We start from the raw sequence: 16,179 nt of genomic DNA on the forward strand, positions 1-16,179 counted from the left end.
TGCAAAGTGTCATGTCAATCTGAGACTGTTCCATTTGTAAACGCAGAAAAGCGTCTTCACAACAGATAGTGGTGGGTACGAATTTTCAAAAACCCGTCTTTGTGAGACAAAAAGAAAGGAATGTGGAATTCCTCGAGGGCAACAGGCCGGTGCCGCCGCATCTCTCCATAGACATACGGGCACTCAACTTACTACCCTGTTTTGAAGTGACTGGACCATGGAGCTGCTGGCAGGGGCTCCCGGTGGCACCATTAAGAGCCCCCAAGACCCCGTGGGAGGGTGACAGCGTCCAGCTGCCCCCGGACACAGGTACGTGGCAACTGAATTCTGACCAGGTGAGGAGAGAGGCGGGAGAGATGGGGATTCCGGACTCCACAGTCCTGCTCCCCCTCGGTGACGACAGGGGAGTAATTCTAACTGCTCGACAAAGCCACGCCGGACCAGTGCCCAAATCACGCAGCAGAAGCTCCATCCGCAAACGAATACACCTTTGTCGGTCGGCTTGGAGGCAACTTCTAGAAAGTACACAAACTCAGACAGGTTTACTTACAGGCAATCCTTCCAGACCATCTCTGCCAGGCAAGCCTCTGTCGCCCTTGGCCCCTGGCTGTCCCGGGAAACCTTTCAGAAGCCAAAAGAGACACAGCACATTACTGACGAGACACATCCCCCAAGCCCCAAACCTCCTGTTCTCAGGATTCAAGAGCACAGACATCTCTGCACAAGTGGACAGTGTCTGAGGGATCTCCACAGAGTGACAGAAATGCTCCCAGTGACCCTGAGTTTGGACAAGCACCACAGAAGCAGATGGTGACCAGACCGCCCCCTGCCCACTCCCCGGGGCGGCTTTTGACAGAAACCTGCCCTTCGCTTCGGCGGAGGGACAGAGGTTATGTCGCTGAGCAAACCGTATGCTGTGACCTTCGACTGGGGATTCATTGTGGTGCCAAATTTTAGGTCCTCTTGATGATTTTCCAATCATCAAGATGATTTGCATCTCGGTGAGTTTTCAAAAACCCCGGAAGTATGACCTAATATCCTCAGTATCAGGCTCTGGTGTGAATGCCGAAAGTAAGGTCTCTCGTGGCACAAGACGCGTTTCGCTGTGAAGGCTCCGGCCCATGGAAGCCAAGTCAGGCTGGTCCTGGTCACGTCGGGGCTCTTACCTATTTCTCCTGGGGGACCCTGCGGCCCAGGGGGCCCACGAAGTCCTGCTGTGTCACAGATGAGGCAGCTGTCTCCTTTCTGCCCTAGAGAGGGAACACAGACAGCGGTGTGAGTGCACAGGCGAACTGTCCTGCACGTGGCACTCCACCAGAGCCCGCGGCCGGAGCTGACACGGGGGCCCGCGTAGACAGTCCGTGTCCCTGAAGCACGGCAGAGGCAGAACAGGGGCCCAAGCATGGGGTTGGGGACCGTGCAAGTCAGCCGGCGGCCAGCCGAGTTCGGGACCCCACGAAGTTCGCTTGTGGGGAGACGCACAGGCCGGGCCAGTGGCGGTGCCACGGAAGGAGGACGGAGGCCTCCGCATGGAGAAGCTCCTGACCCCATGTCATCCCGGGGGACCCCGGCTCAGCTGGTCACCGGAGGGAGTCACTGACACTGACTGCTCGCTGACCCTCCCCGATGACTTCTAAGACCACATCCAACGGGGCCTCCGAAATGTAAAATCCCAAGGTGTCAGCTGCAACAGTTCGCATGCGGCCTTTGTGCGGCAGACTGCGCGAGAGGAAGAATCCTTTGCAATCCAAGCCAGCCACGGTGCCCTGAGGGCTTGGTTTTGGGGGCAGCCTCGGCTGCTCTACTCTCGGGCTGCTAAGAGACACAACGACACTGGCCTGTCCGAGGGTACGACATGCTCAGACAGGACTGCGGACGCGGTGAGAACCCGCTGTGGGCACGACAGTGCAGACAGGACCATGTGCCCTGGGCTGGGGTGACGGAAGACGAGGGCCATCAGTAACGATAACCTGAGAGCGGGGGGGGGGGGGGGGCAGTCCCTGGGCAGCTCCTCCGCTCACACGGATCGCGGGACCAGGGCCTGGCGGGGTGGCGAGCGAGCCAGGTGCACGACTGGGACTCGGCCCAAAGAAACGCGTCTGCTCTTGGAGAAAGGCCCTCTCAAGCCCTGAACCGAGGCTGCACTAAGGTACTGCTCTGAGGGTTTGCTCGGTGGGCCATGCGGACAGTAAGGAGCGTAATGTGCCCAGGCCATAGCGCCCCGTTGCCTCCAGGGGGCAGCTCACGCTCTGTCTCCCCCATTGCGTCCCCCACCCGGGAGGCCCACCCAGCGGAGCTCCAGTAGGGAGCCCCATCCTCGGAACGGACTGCGACGAGAGGTCCAGACACAGGAAGAGGGCACCAGCGCCCACCCACGTGCAGAACTGCGTCCCCTTCCCAGCACCATTCTTTACAATGATGTCCCTCTTACCTTTTTCTCCAACCTCGCCCGTCAGCCCTGGCTGCCCTGGAATTCCGGGGGGACCCTGGACCCCTGGCGGCCCAGGCTGGCATTCCACGATTCCATCTGAAATGGATTGGCATGAGTTACGGGACTGGTCCCAGCACCCGAAGCGAAGATTTGCAGCTCTCTTCCTCAGCCGCTATGGTGACAGCGAACTGCTCTGAGGCTACTTGTAAGTGCCAGAGACCCGGCTTTACCTGGCTTCAAAATAATCCTACAACGTTAACTTGAATACAGGCCCCGTACAGCACCCAACTGGCCAAGCGCCACCACAGGCTGTGACTTACAGAACACCTGTTTGATGACCCTAGAGCACATTTCACTTCATTTGTCCTGTCCCATGTCTTATTCCTTCCTACCTTGCCAGTGCACACATCATCCTTATTTTACACATGAAAAAACTGAGCCTGGGGACACCTGGGGGGCTCAGTGGGTTGGGCGTCTGCTTTCTGCTCAGGTCATGATGCAGGGTCCTGCGGTCGAGCCCCACATGGGGCTCCCTGCTCAGCGGGATGTCTCCTTCCCCCTCTCCCTCTGCCCCTCCCCCTGCTCGGGCTCTCACTCGTGCACCCACTCTCTCTCAAATGAATAAAAAATTAAAAAAAAAGAAAAATAACAATTCATGCTGATCCCTTCCCAGGGAAGTGTCCAGCCTGGAATCCAGTGCTGCCCCAGGTTCCACGCCCGACCTCTGCAGAGACCTGCACCCTGCGAACGCCCTCTCTTAACAAGGTGTCCGCACTCCAGCAACTAAACCGCCGGGATACGCTCCATACGGACCCCCATCCGTCAGCCCCCTGAAGACTAGGGCTTTGGGCATGCGCGGGGCTCACACTGTGAGTGACACAGCAGGACTTGCCTTAAAAACCTGCACGCATTCCCACAGGGTGAGCCCGTCTGAGATTGTCTTACATCCTGCGCTGGTATCACTCTAGGACCGCGGGACCCCCTAACTGAGTCAAGCGTTTGTGCTCCGCGCTCAGCTTTGACGGCTGACGCCAGACCCGTGCACGCTAAGTCCCCTCAGGTGAAGTCGTCGGTTCAGTCCCCACCCAGACTGTCCCCTGCAGTCCCTTCCTGCTTACGGAGCATGAACCGGCTTCACTGTTTTATTTTTACTATTCCTTTCCGCGGTCTGACCAATGTGGCAAAGACCTCAGTGGGACATGAATGGCTCGCCAGTCCCCCGACACCAGGGCTTCTGTGACACCCCGACTCTGAGCACCCTTCCGCGCCCTGCTAGCTCTGCCCTGACACCTTCCTACGCAAGACGCCACGTGCCATGGTCCCCGAGAGCACTTACTTGTGTGGCCCGGCTGTCCAGGGGGCCCGGGAGGCCCAGGGGGGCCCGGGAGCCCATCCCGTCCGCTTGGTCCTGGCAAAGATGTGCCCGGAAAGCCCTGTTCACCTTTCTCGCCTCTTTCCCCTGGGAATCCAGGAGCTCCGATCTGCCCTGGTACCGGAAAGCCTGAAACCAGAACAGAATCTCATGTAAGGAACGGCAGTGCGGGATCAAGGCCCACAGCACAGACTGACTTTCTTAACTGTGTTCGAGGGAAAATGGTACTGACCATCCCTGGAAGGGGAACTGCTCTGCAGAAGTAAAACAAACTGAACTGTCAGGCTTCTTACCCCGTACATGTTGGCAGTCAAACACCTCCTACAACTTACCATTAAGAAAAAGGGCCTCACTACCCAGACATGGAAAAAATCTGTGCTTTTTTTTTTTTTTTTGGTGCCAATAGTATTCCCACCAAATGAATGACAAGGCCAGTGAGGGTCAATTTCACTTCCACTTAGAGGCTCAGGGCATGAAAACATCACCAAAGAAACACGGACACAAGACCCAGGGGACGGGAACTGGGCTGGCGATGGAAATGGAACAGCCAAGAAGTAAAGTTAAGGACAAAAACGATGTTGTGGGCGGAGCGTGATGTTAGGTCTGAACACAGAAAGCGGAGTTGGGGGTTAAGAGGGAGGCTGTACCACCGTTCCGGGTGGGCGCAGCGACCTCCCACTCATGCCGGCAGGAGCACCAGCTTGGGGCCGCCCTTGGGGCCTCTGCCCCCAGCCCCAGCCACCAGGAGCAGGACGGTGTCTGTGGCCTTAAAGAGCAGAGAGCAGAGGATGAGGGAGTGCCCAGGAAGACGACTGATCCCAGAGCAGGAGCTGCAGTCGTAGGAGAAGAAATGCTACCCTCATGTGCGCTCATCAGTGCCAGCAGGACCAAAGGAGGCCCCTGGGGGCTGGGGCTGAAGGCCCCACGACGGGAGGGGAGGAAGCACCCAGCCTGGCCCCAGGAAAGGACCCCAGGGCTCACGGAGTGCAGCACTGCTGGGCCCGAGGCCGGGCTTTGACCAGGGGAGAGCAGATAAGGCCAGAGCAGTTTCACAGACCTCTGAAAACACTGTAAGTTAAGAGGCGAACAGGCAGAAAAAAGCTTTAGAAGTAAACCCGGCAGACAGCAAGGGAAGACACAGAGCGACGTGTCCACTAGGATGGCTGGAGGTCAGCATTATCATGACCACAGAAAAGAAAGTGGCTGAAACAGAGAAGTGGGATTTGAAAGCAAGATCCACAGCTTTAGCAGGAAGGCAGGCAGTGAGGTGCCTGCACGGGGGCTGGAGCAAGTCCTCGGCGCCGGACGGGGTGGAGGGTTACATGTTCCAGCAAAAAGGAACGAGCCCTGGGAGAAATTACAGCGGGCGAGCTGCCGGAAAGGGAAATAATGAAAAAGAATAAAACACAAAACTAAATAAAACACACACAAAGCCAAGAACGTAAGGACTGTGGGCACCGGGTTGTGCTGCGGACTCTAGTGCACATGTGGGTTTTCCTCAGAGCCCATCTGATCTGCTCCAGGGACTGGGGAGATGTGCGCACACACACATTTGCACACATACACACTAGCGCCGGTACAGAGACACCTGCGTGTACACACACAGACATTTGCACACGTACACACACACAGGAATCCCACCACGAACTAAGCAGCGGGCACAGCTGGATCACACACTAAGTACAGCGAGGCACGTGGGATGCCCACGGACAAACTAGACGGAGATGGGTAGATCAGTGAGGGGGGGGTCTCAGCTGAGTCTGTTCCCAAGAGAGAAACGAAGGCTCCCCGGAGACAGGGGGTGTGGACACTGACAGTGAGGGGCCTGCGGGCCCCTGGGGACCTGCGTCCTTGGGCGGGGGGCAAGGAGACTGGGGGGCAGGTCCGAGCCAGGGAGAGATGAGAGGGCTTGAGGAGAGACAGGAGACCCCCCCCCCAGGAACACACACAACCCCATGGCCGCCTGTGACTTCCGAAGCCAACGACCAGAGCTGTGAACACACCTTGCCGTCATGACTAGAAAAACGTGCAACAGAACCGACAGCCAATTCTCGCAGGTCACCCACGAACGGGAAACACACACTCGAGATACGAACCACACAGATGCCGTACGACTATGCGCACAGTCGGCCAAGGACACTCACCTGGAGGGCCTGGCTGGCCTTGCAGTCCCGGGAAACCTTCAAAGAGAAGGAGAGTCAGACAAACCGAGCCTGCGGGTCTGTGCCCCGAGGCCCTGGGCCAGCAGGGTGAGGGAAGGGCACGGGCAGAAACACGGCGCCCCGGCCCTGCAGGGCTGGATGGAGACGCTCCAGGAGCCCCAGCGCCAGGACGGAAGGCAGACCCGAGTCTGAGACAGGCCTCAGTCGCCAGGCGGGCCTGCAAGGCCGGTCGCTGTTACCAAACCATGAGAGCGCAGGTGGAGACAGGTGGAGATGGGAGAAAGGTAAAGTAGAAGAGAAGGACAGAAGGAAGGAGGGTGGAGGAGGGAGGGAGGGAGGGAGAAGAGAGGGGAGGGGAGGGATGGGGGAGGGGCGAGAAGGGGGAAGGAGCGGGGAGGGCGGAGGAAGTGGGGGGAAGAGAACAGAAGGAGAAGGGGGGGCTAGAGAGAAGGGGGAGGGGGAAAGGAGAAACGGATGTACCTTTGGGGCCTGGCTCTCCTCTCAACCCTGGGGCGCCCGGGTACCCCCGCTCTCCTTTTTCTCCCAAGGGTCCTGGGCCGATTGCCTGAATTACAGGAGAGACCATCAGAGGTGCAGGGGGGTGGCTGGGCTGCACCTTACGGCAGTGCAGACAGAGAGACTAATCATCCCCAAACCATCTCAAGAAAGGGGAGGGTAAGAAACAACAGTTGGGGCACAGCGGGGATGGGGGAGTCGTGAGAAAGCAGAAAACGGACCCCCCGCCTCCCCAGCACCCTGCGCGGTTCTGCTTCCTCCTGTCTTAGCCGGCCTTCCCGCAGCGTTCCGCGTGCGGTCAAGCCAGAAGAGTGCGAATTCTGAGGGCTGGGTTTACTGTGAATTTCCAACTGTCCGCACAGGCCGCTAAGTGAACAGAGCGCGGACGGAGCTCACAGCACCCTGCCGCGTGCCCGGCGGGGAGTACCAGGGTCGCGCGAACCGGGCCCTGCTAGAGGTTTTCGGTTGTGGTGGTTGGTTTCTGTTTTTGTTTTTTGAAATGGTCCCAAGTGGGGACTTCCTCACGGACACACGGATACAGGCCAAGAGCGTGCTACAAAGCAGCGAACTAGGTCAGCACGACTCTAAATCGGGCGAATCCAAGGAAAACGACAAAACCAAATATTGCAGATTGCCCTTAAAACAGAGTTCCTTCGTGGCCATTAAATTCACAGACGTCATTACAATCTGCGGCCGCGACACCAACAGACCCCTCGACCGTGGCTGCCAGGTCACAGGTACGGAAAGGGGCCCCGCGTCTGGAGGAGGAGGTTCTGGGCGTCCCCGCAGCCGTCACGCTCCGGGAAGCGCACCCCGAGGAGACACGTGCCGCCCGTGCACTCTTTACGAGAAGTAAAATGCTATCTGCAGGCCTGAAGACGGTTTTACTAGGGAGAGTCAAATTATGGGCGGTCAGTTTCTTTCAGCATTTTCCTTAATGGACCATCAGAAAAAGAAAAGTTTCAAAGTTTTGCTCTTATCATTACCCACGGGCAAATCTTTCCAGTGTCTGTGGTCGAGGAAATGCAGAAATTATCAAAATATAATAAAAAGTAAGTACCAAATGCCACACAGTATAGAATATAAGTTTATGATTTTAAATAACACACGCCCTCTTTACACACGCACGCGCGCACACACACACACACACACACGTCATCCTTAAAGCGCCGTGGGGCACGTGGCCCCACATCCCGACAGACGACCGAACAGCACTTTTACTTTTACTCACAATTCCAGGTGGGCCTGGAGGACCTGCTTCACCCTTGTCTCCCTACAAAAGAAGAAATACTTATATTTTTTGACTAGACAATTGTCTTAAGGAAAACATGGCTCAACTTCTTGCTCCAGAAAAATAAGGCCTGCGCCCACTTACACCAAAATTATTTCCTGTGAGGGACTCAAAGCGTCTGCACTTACTACACCGAAAGCGGACGCAGGTCCCTCTGCTTTGCGGGACTGTGATGTGCAAAAAGAAGGATTTCCGCAAATCGTCCAGGGCGGGGTGGGGGGGGTGTCTAATTGTTCACGTGACAAGCAGCTCACGGTGTTTGCTGTGTCTGATCGCACGCTACCTCGGGCAATGCGAACAGAGTCCTTCCTGAGTTGAATTAGTATCTGGTGATTTTTCAATAAAATAAACGTAAATGGAATGAAAGCCTCTGATTTCTAAATACGTTTTCTTAAGGAAATCATTTTACCAGAGGCTTTTAGGCGTCAGGCTGTCTAAACCTGCTCTGGAAGTCAGAGTGAAAGGACACCGGTGGTTTCATCTTTCCCCCCTAAAATCCAGCATGACCTGAAAACATCGGGTGGATAAATTCTAATCACCTTTAGCCTTAATTTCATTCATATTAGAAGAAAAAACCCAAAGGAATTAATCGTGCTATGTCCGATGTTTTACATAAGTCCCACAATAACACCTCTAGGAGTCCCAAGACCTGCACGTACCCCATGAATGCAGCTGCCCCTTTAAGTCAAAGCAATAAACTTAGCAGTAAACCCGCATTAGATGCTTTGATTTCCTGATTTGAATATGAGACTTTAGAAGTATCTGCGAGACTTAAAAAACATCTTAGTGAAAACATCCTAAACACGCTTACCTTTTAAAGCCTTCAAGACTGGACCTCCTCAACAGTGCCAGTGTCAGGGAAGGATCTTGCCCTTCGTCCCTGGCTTTCAGGCGCTGTGAGGCCCGCCCCCACCCACGAGTCATGCTGGAGACGCTGTTCCAGAGCTATTGCCGTTGGCAGAGACTCGGGCTACCTAGTCTCGCATCAGTGAGCGTTTTCTGCCCATCACATCGACAAATATGTCGTAAAGTTTGATAACAAGCACTCGTCCAGAAAAAGGGCGTGTAGGAATCCGTGAAAGGGAAATGACAGATTCTTGTCCTTGTGAGCGTATGGGTACGACCCACACACCACGCAGCACAAGGCGTGGACGCAGGATGTCCCGGGCGGCTGCGCGTGTATGCAGACGCATCCACGCCATGTCCTTAAGGGAGGAAGCTGGACGCCCCGCACAGCCCGTTGTTCCAGAGCGGTGTGTGCGCGTGAACACACAGGACGGTTGTGCGTTCTGTGCACTTCTGATCAGTAACGGGAAAGTTAAACAAACTTGCTTTCCTTCACCCTGTCTGCATTTTTTATTGTTCCATAACTAGATAAAATTCATCTACTACAAAAGACACATAACAACCTAAAAACCTGAACATTTTATGCTCCTCTTTCTAAAACAATCACACACGTCAATAAAACCACGAAGTTAAGGCGTGTGCTGCTCACAGGGAGGGCGGTCATTTTTATTACTTGAGCCCCGAGTTTTAGGAAACTGAACCGCAGGCTGCAGGGAATGCTTCCGTAGTGTTGCGGCTTACCTTGAAACCTTCGTGGCCTGGGGGTCCCGGGTACCCCGTGTCACCTGGAAAGCCCTGTGGAGGACAGCACCCATCAACAGCCAAGCCAACAGTTTGCTCCAAAAACTACAGAGAAAGGGCTGCCTGGGGGGCTCAGCTGTTAAGTGTCTGCCTTGGGCTCAGGTCATGATCTCAGGGTTCTGGGATTGAGCCCCACATAGAGCTCCCTGCTCAGCGGAAAGCCCGCTTCCCCTCTCCCACTCCCCCTGCTCATGTTCCCTCTTTCGCTGTCTCTCTCTGTCAAATAAGTAAACATTTTTTTAAAAAATTACAGAGAAATACTTACTGGACTCCCTTTTTCTCCTTTTTCGCCATCTTTTCCAGGTTTTCCCTGTGCAATAAAGATGGAGAGAGACATCAGAATTTCATGAAAGCAATAATAAACAGTCTCCAGCATCCAGGCCGGGAAGCTGCATAGGCTGACAGCACCACAGAGTAAGAAATGCCATCTACGCAGGACGGCTATGGAAACGGGACAGCAGAAGCGGACCTGTCAATGCTTAAACAACAGAGCCTGATGAGTTCCCCATCTCCTAAGGCAAGCGTGGCATCTGGCCGCACAGTGAACAGCACAGAAGTTTCCAAATGGCAAGGGTTGGTGGCTGATAAGCAGAGGATTCGTTTCAACGAAGGTCCCCCCATCACGGCGGGGTGGGAGCCAGAGACCAGCGGGTGGGGCTCCTGTCCCCAGGCTTCGTGGGCTGGGAGGCATCTGAGCATCTCGGCTCTTGACCGCTCACAAAGCAGCAGCAACGGGCACAGAGTGCTCAGAGCAAGTGAACGGGGGCTGTCCATGAGAAGCCAGCGGGCTGGGGCTGGGGGGCTCTTCCGAGAGACCAGAGCCCCCACCTCCCAGGGAGGACTCCCAGATGGAGGCGGCCTCCTCATTCCTGCTCACACGGGCTCCAGGAAAGCCCTTCAGGAGAGGACAGGGAGAAACCCAAGAGCCCGACCCGCGTCTTCCACTCAGGCTTCTGTAAACCCAGGACTCCAGGAAAGGAAGGAACGTGCTCGCATAAGAAGCAAAAGGACTCTGCGGGTACTCACTCGGGGCCCTGGCTTTCCGGGCTCCCCTTTCTCTCCAAACCCTGGCACTCCCTTGAAAGAACAAAAAGAGAGTGCCGTTAGGGGATTTAAGTAAAATATTAAATTATGCAAATATCACAGAGAAGGTGAGTAAGCTTGTAACTTAAACCCAGTACGAACACTCACATAAAATAACAATGAACAAGAACAGAGTACTCACCTGAAATCCAGGTTCACCTTTTTGACCCTAGAAGAATTTTTTTAAAAAGAGCAAGAGCGTGAGCCATCAGCACTAATGGCTATGTTGATTTTTTATAAACACTGAACGTGCAAGTTAAGAAATTCCTTTTCTTGCTATGTTAACAAGGAACTTCTCCTTGGTCTCCAATATTCAAATCTCAACACTGGCAAGGCTGTGGGTTTAATTAGGCTCAGTCTGTGGCAGCTGTGACCCGCCACCCCCCGGGACCCCGCCGCTGCCCCAGCCCACCCCCAGCCTGGCGCATCTAAGCAGCCCTCCCTCGGGGGGTCAACCTGGCTCCAACCCAGTTCCAGCTGCCTCTGCTCTCCAGACACTCGGGTTCTGTGCGATGGACAGTCTATAAGCCTGTCCTGCAGGTCACTGGTGAATGTAACTGGAGAAACCGGATTTGGACGCCGTTTCTCTATATCCCTTCCATTTGTCCAAAATTAGAAAGCCAGCCTTCATCGGCCAAAATCCATCTCATACCTTTTCTCCTTTGGTGGCAAAGTCTCCTTTTTCTTTAACTTGAGCTTGTCCCGGCACTCCCGGAGGCCCACTGACCCCCTGGTCACCCTGTTGATTCAAACAATGGGAATGAATTAGGCATAACATTAAGTATACAAAGAAGAAAATGCAGAGGCAGAGAAAAGCCTAAAACAAAACATCTATTTTTTAAAAAATGTAAATTATCTCTGTCCTAACCTATCCCCGTCTCAGCAGAAAGTTCAGTTTGGGCAGGAAGACGGCACAGTAAAGACATGAAGACACGAAGCCGGGAGACCCTGCGGAGTCAGGAGAGCCCCCACATCGAGGAAGAACAACAAAATGAGACACGTCTCCCAATGCATCCAGGCCTGTTTTTAGGCAGTTTATGTGTCCACAGCGGGACACGTGCACAGTCTGATGGCATTTGGACAGAGGAAAGGGGCACAAACTGCCCCAGAGAGCCTGGGAAGAAAGGAGGGATCTTTAGGTGCCCCAGAAGGAAGACAGCCCTGACAAACTTTCTTCCTCGGGCACCCTAACGGCTGCGTGCAACGGAAGTACAGAATCCCAGCGACGGCACAATGAGTGAGATCCAAAGAATTCAATGGTGTCATTACAGGGTCACCTTACAGTGAGGTTTATGGAAAGACTGACCAAATTCGGAGTGGAACCCAGAGGCCAAGGGTCAGTCCAGACCTGTCCAGGCCTCAGCCACACGCGGCACCCGCCAGTGGTGGTCTCTACACGGGTGTGGACAGCCTCGGAGATGTGGGCCCCGGGGCAGGCGCGGCCACAATCCCCAGAACCCCCACTGGCTCGGCCCTACTTCCCTGATCTGATCCAGGGAAACCCGTGGAGAGATCAGCAGAGGATCAGGGACCGCCCCCCACCCCGGCCTCCCTTCCCCCCTGCTCCATTCTGTGCCTCGCTGTTTCTGTGGCTCAGCTCCTCCCCATTCAGGCACGGCAGCCTTCCGTCGCTGCAGGGTTAGCAGAGCTGTGCTACCAACTGACTCTTTTATAATAAAGTCTAGGGCTGGCTTTATCACTGCGTGCAAATGTTCTGATTGAACTCGACGTACAGAGAACTAGAATTAATGGCCTCATCGTATTCTCTGCTGGTCAGATCACAGGTGGAAAATGTCAGAGAATTCTTGCTTTCCATTGTAGGGAAAACACTAATGAAGGACGTGCAGAGAAGCCTAATATGGCTGTAAGGGACCAAGAAGGGTTCCGAGGCTGCAACTCCTTTTACACTCAGAACTGTGATTTTAAACATGAAAACACTCCAAAGCCATGTGTACTCACCTTATCACCTTTTGGCCCTTGAAAACTTAAGCCCATTTGCCCCTGTTGATGAAAAAGTAGGCTTCCATGTTACTCTGCTCAAAATCATCTAGTAAATATCACATAAAATATAGAAAATGTAATAACAGGATAGAGTTAAGGCAAGAACTTCTTTCAACAATTACCATGAAATTTTCAACAAAGTTGTGATCACATTATATTCAATGTCTATTGAAAATTTCTTTAAAGTGTTATTGAAAAAATTCTATAAAACCTTTTTTTTCAATTTAAAGCTTTTAAAATCTGACGATAGGAAACTAAGGGAAAGATCAGTGCTTCCAAAATAACGCATAAGGGGTGCTGGAAGGAAAGACAGACGGATGGATAGACAGAAGGATAGACAAATAGACAGGCAGATGCATGGAGAGAAGGACAGGTGGATGGACAGATGTGTAACAGAGATAGATAAAGAAATATAATTTTCCAAAACTGTTTAAAGAGACTTTAGAGTAAGTAACGGCGATTTCGCAGTAGCCTTAAACAAATGCCAAAGAAAGTCAAATGAAAAATAGTTTTACCTTTTCACCTGGAGGGCCAGGAGGGCCTGGAGGACCCTGTAAGAGACAGCGTTTTAATTTACTATCATTCACGACCCTGGTGAGATGTACGCGCTTCTTTCTACTAGAGTTATCTTAAGGCCCCCAGAATTAATGCAGTTATAGATTTGTGAAGTATTTAAATTTATCCGTGCTTTGGATCTATAAGATTTGGAAAATAACTAGAATTAGCCCAGGATAATAATTAACAGGGATGAAACACCTCAAAATCTTAGGCACTTCCCAGTGAAATCCCCTGATCCAAGAACGTGTTGGGAGCAGAGATGCTGAACGAAATTCTCAGCCCAACTCTGAGAGCCCTAGAGTTTCCAGTTCAGAAATGGTGTTCACCTACTTTGGATATAACTCTTTATCTATAAAGTTGAATGATTTCTTCAAGTGCATAAGCCATAGTGAAGGAAAAACCTTCCTGTATTTGCAACAAAATTTCAGAGTGCTTTTCAGTCATTAAAAAAACAAAACAACAGCAACAAAAAAACTAATCATTCTTGCAAAAATGAGTCCATTTATTTGCAAGAATATAAAAGAGAACGGACATGAGAATTGCTGGATTTGATAGGGAGGGAGAGGGAGGGAGAGGGAGGGAGGCCTGACAAACCCTTAAGGACAGTCGGGCAGGCTAGCAAAAGTACGCTACCGTCTGGGGAACATTATTCCTTGCCGGTGAACATGACGTTTAACCAATGGCTAAGTCTCGTTCATATTAACTCTCTTGTGCTCTCAAAATGTGTGAGTGGGAGGAGATGGGCCCTTGTCCTACTGGGAACCACCAGCTGTGCAGGAGGCCAGCGAGAGAGGGGAGCCCTGGGTGGGCGTGGGGGTCTCTCAGGGGGATTATGTCCCGGAGCTCAGTCCTTATCACAGACAAAACACAGGGTCCTGCTGCTGCTGGGTCTGTGCCCACAGCCCACAGAGCCAGGCCCTCCGGGATAACTGTTTCTACACGTCCATCTCCAGGCACAGCCAGCCTTGTCCATCTCTGAATTTGGCCTCCTCGGGCCACAGTACCGCGGGCAGGCACCCAGGCCCTCCAGGAATGAGCGTGTTATCTGTGTGGGACATCATGGCTATCACCAGCCTCCCACCCTGGGCTCTGGAATATGTGTGTCCTAAGTGCCTGACACTCTCCCAAGAAAGCAGCTCATTCTCTCTATCCGGGCACAACAACTGTGTAAGTCGGGATGACACCGGATTTACTTCTGTGCCTCAACATAGCTGTTCCTCCAGTGAGTAACTCCGAGAGGTTCCCCCCAACACTTACTGGTGGTCCGGTAAATCCTGGAGGGCCCACAGGACCCTGCAGGCCTGGCAGTCCCGGCGAGCCCTGGAAGTTATTGAAAATGGAATTAGATGGGAACTAGGAGAGATGCTTCGAGTGCATAGAGTTATTCAGCAAATGCTTACTGGTGCTCCTGGGGGTCCAGGAAATCCTCTTTCACCTTTCAACAGGGTCCCAGGCACATGCCCGATGATTTCACCCGGATCCCCCTAGGGGATGAAGAAAGGAAAAAAAAGTCACAATTACTGCTACTTCTATAAAGAAATAGCAGTCGGCTATTACTCGGCTATTTCTATGCCAAGTAAGAGGCGTGTGTTACAGGCATGGAATCCAGGAGCGAGGCTCTGTCCTCACGTGGCGTATACACACTGCCGCCTCCGTCACTGCTAGTGTCTTACTGCCCGGTGCCTAGTGCAGCAGCCTCGGCTCCGCTGGATGGGACCGAGGGAAGGAGCCCCAGCCCGAGCCCGCAGCCACCCCGCACACACGGAGGGAGCGTGCAGATCAGGGCCACGGGCTCCGAGCATTCTCTTGCGGTAAAGATGATCTGTCACTAAAAGCCCCAGAATGAGCATTTTTATAAAAGCAGGCTGTGATGGTAAATTTTGTGTGTCTACTTGGCCAGGCCTCAGTACCCAGACATTTGGTTAAGCCCCAGTCTGGATGTCGCTGTGAAGGTATTTTTATGAGAAGATAACCATTTAAGTCAGGAGACTCTGAGCAGGTCAGTCGCCATGATGTGGGTGGGCCTCGTCCAATCAGTGGACGGCCTCACGAGGGAAAAGAAAAAAACACCTGACCTCCCCCAAGAAAGAGGGAGCTCTGTCTCCAGAAAGCCTCTGAACTGGGACCCTGACTGTTCCCCGCACCTCCAGCCAGCCACCCTGCCCTGTAGATTTTGGGGTTGACAGCCCACACAGTCATGTGATTCCTTAAAATAAATCTACCAGGTCACACAGCTATGCCCGCACACACCTATATCCATAAATACACACATGCCCCCTGTTGGTTCTGGTTCTCGCAGAGCCCTGACTAGAACACAGGATGGTCATGATTCGGCGATCATGTTTCTCAGGTGTTCCTGGACCCGGGGGCACATGAACACGCAACCTCACTCAGACACGTGTCGTCTCTGGTGTGGCTGTTGAGAAACTGGAAGTGTCCCTCTTGCAGGACTGTTCCCAACACCCAGACGCCCCCGCTCTCGGAACCGCCGTGCGGCACGGGGCACGCACCCTGAGTCAGGTCGGCGAGAGCCATGGAACCCCACTATGCCAGCCCCCCACCACCAGGGAAGGACTCGCAGGCGGCATTCTCTGCTCCCCACGACCAGGGAAGAATGCCGAGGGGCGAGGACATGGCCAAGCACCTGCGGGGACCACAGCCCATGCCGGCTCACCGTGCAAGTGTGGATGGAGGAACCGCCCCCGCTGGGCGGGGAGCAGGGACCCCATCACTCCAGGTGCCACAGCAGGAGGGGCTCAAAGCGTCCCTTCCTCACCATGGGCAGAGGGTTCTGGGTCCCCCCCGATGCAGGGGAATAGTCAAGCTGAGAAAGGCCATGGACTCACTCTGAATAAGGAGGGGGCAGTGGCAGGACACCAAGGATCTAGCCTAACAGAACCGGGGCCTTCCTGCAGGAATCACAGACTTTACAACAGTGACTCCAGAGGATGCGCAGCACGCAAGACGCCTGCATTGAAGTGAAGCTGGGATATCGGTCTGAGCACGTCTGTCCCGTGGCTCGGGGAAAGGAGCATCACCGGGACGGGCTATGCAGAGCACTAACCTGGCCCGGATCCCATCTGCTAACACTCACCACCACACCGCGCTCCCCACGGCT

At 53.7% G+C, this 16,179-nt stretch overlaps 1 protein-coding gene across 1 annotated transcript in view; it reads right to left on the reverse strand.

Annotated features, from left to right (window-relative positions):
• Positions 1-16,179, reverse strand: part of COL4A1 (collagen type IV alpha 1 chain) — a 130,983-nt gene that overhangs the window by 32,217 nt on the left and 82,587 nt on the right. The window contains exons 9-24 of the mRNA XM_044250094.1: positions 14,462-14,545; positions 14,319-14,381; positions 13,019-13,054; positions 12,462-12,503; positions 11,155-11,241; positions 10,645-10,671; positions 10,446-10,496; positions 9,685-9,729; positions 9,360-9,413; positions 7,713-7,754; positions 6,446-6,530; positions 5,948-5,983; positions 3,768-3,932; positions 2,432-2,527; positions 1,167-1,250; positions 551-621 (exon numbers count right to left, since the gene is read on the reverse strand). Of these exons, the coding sequence (XP_044106029.1) occupies positions 551-621; positions 1,167-1,250; positions 2,432-2,527; positions 3,768-3,932; positions 5,948-5,983; positions 6,446-6,530; positions 7,713-7,754; positions 9,360-9,413; positions 9,685-9,729; positions 10,446-10,496; positions 10,645-10,671; positions 11,155-11,241; positions 12,462-12,503; positions 13,019-13,054; positions 14,319-14,381; positions 14,462-14,545 (1,068 nt within the window). The remainder of the gene's footprint in view (positions 1-550; positions 622-1,166; positions 1,251-2,431; positions 2,528-3,767; positions 3,933-5,947; positions 5,984-6,445; positions 6,531-7,712; positions 7,755-9,359; positions 9,414-9,684; positions 9,730-10,445; positions 10,497-10,644; positions 10,672-11,154; positions 11,242-12,461; positions 12,504-13,018; positions 13,055-14,318; positions 14,382-14,461; positions 14,546-16,179) is intronic.

Source organism: Neovison vison, chromosome 5 (assembly GCF_020171115.1).
Source record: "Neovison vison isolate M4711 chromosome 5, ASM_NN_V1, whole genome shotgun sequence".
Classification (NCBI taxonomy): domain Eukaryota; kingdom Metazoa; phylum Chordata; class Mammalia; order Carnivora; family Mustelidae; genus Neogale; species Neogale vison.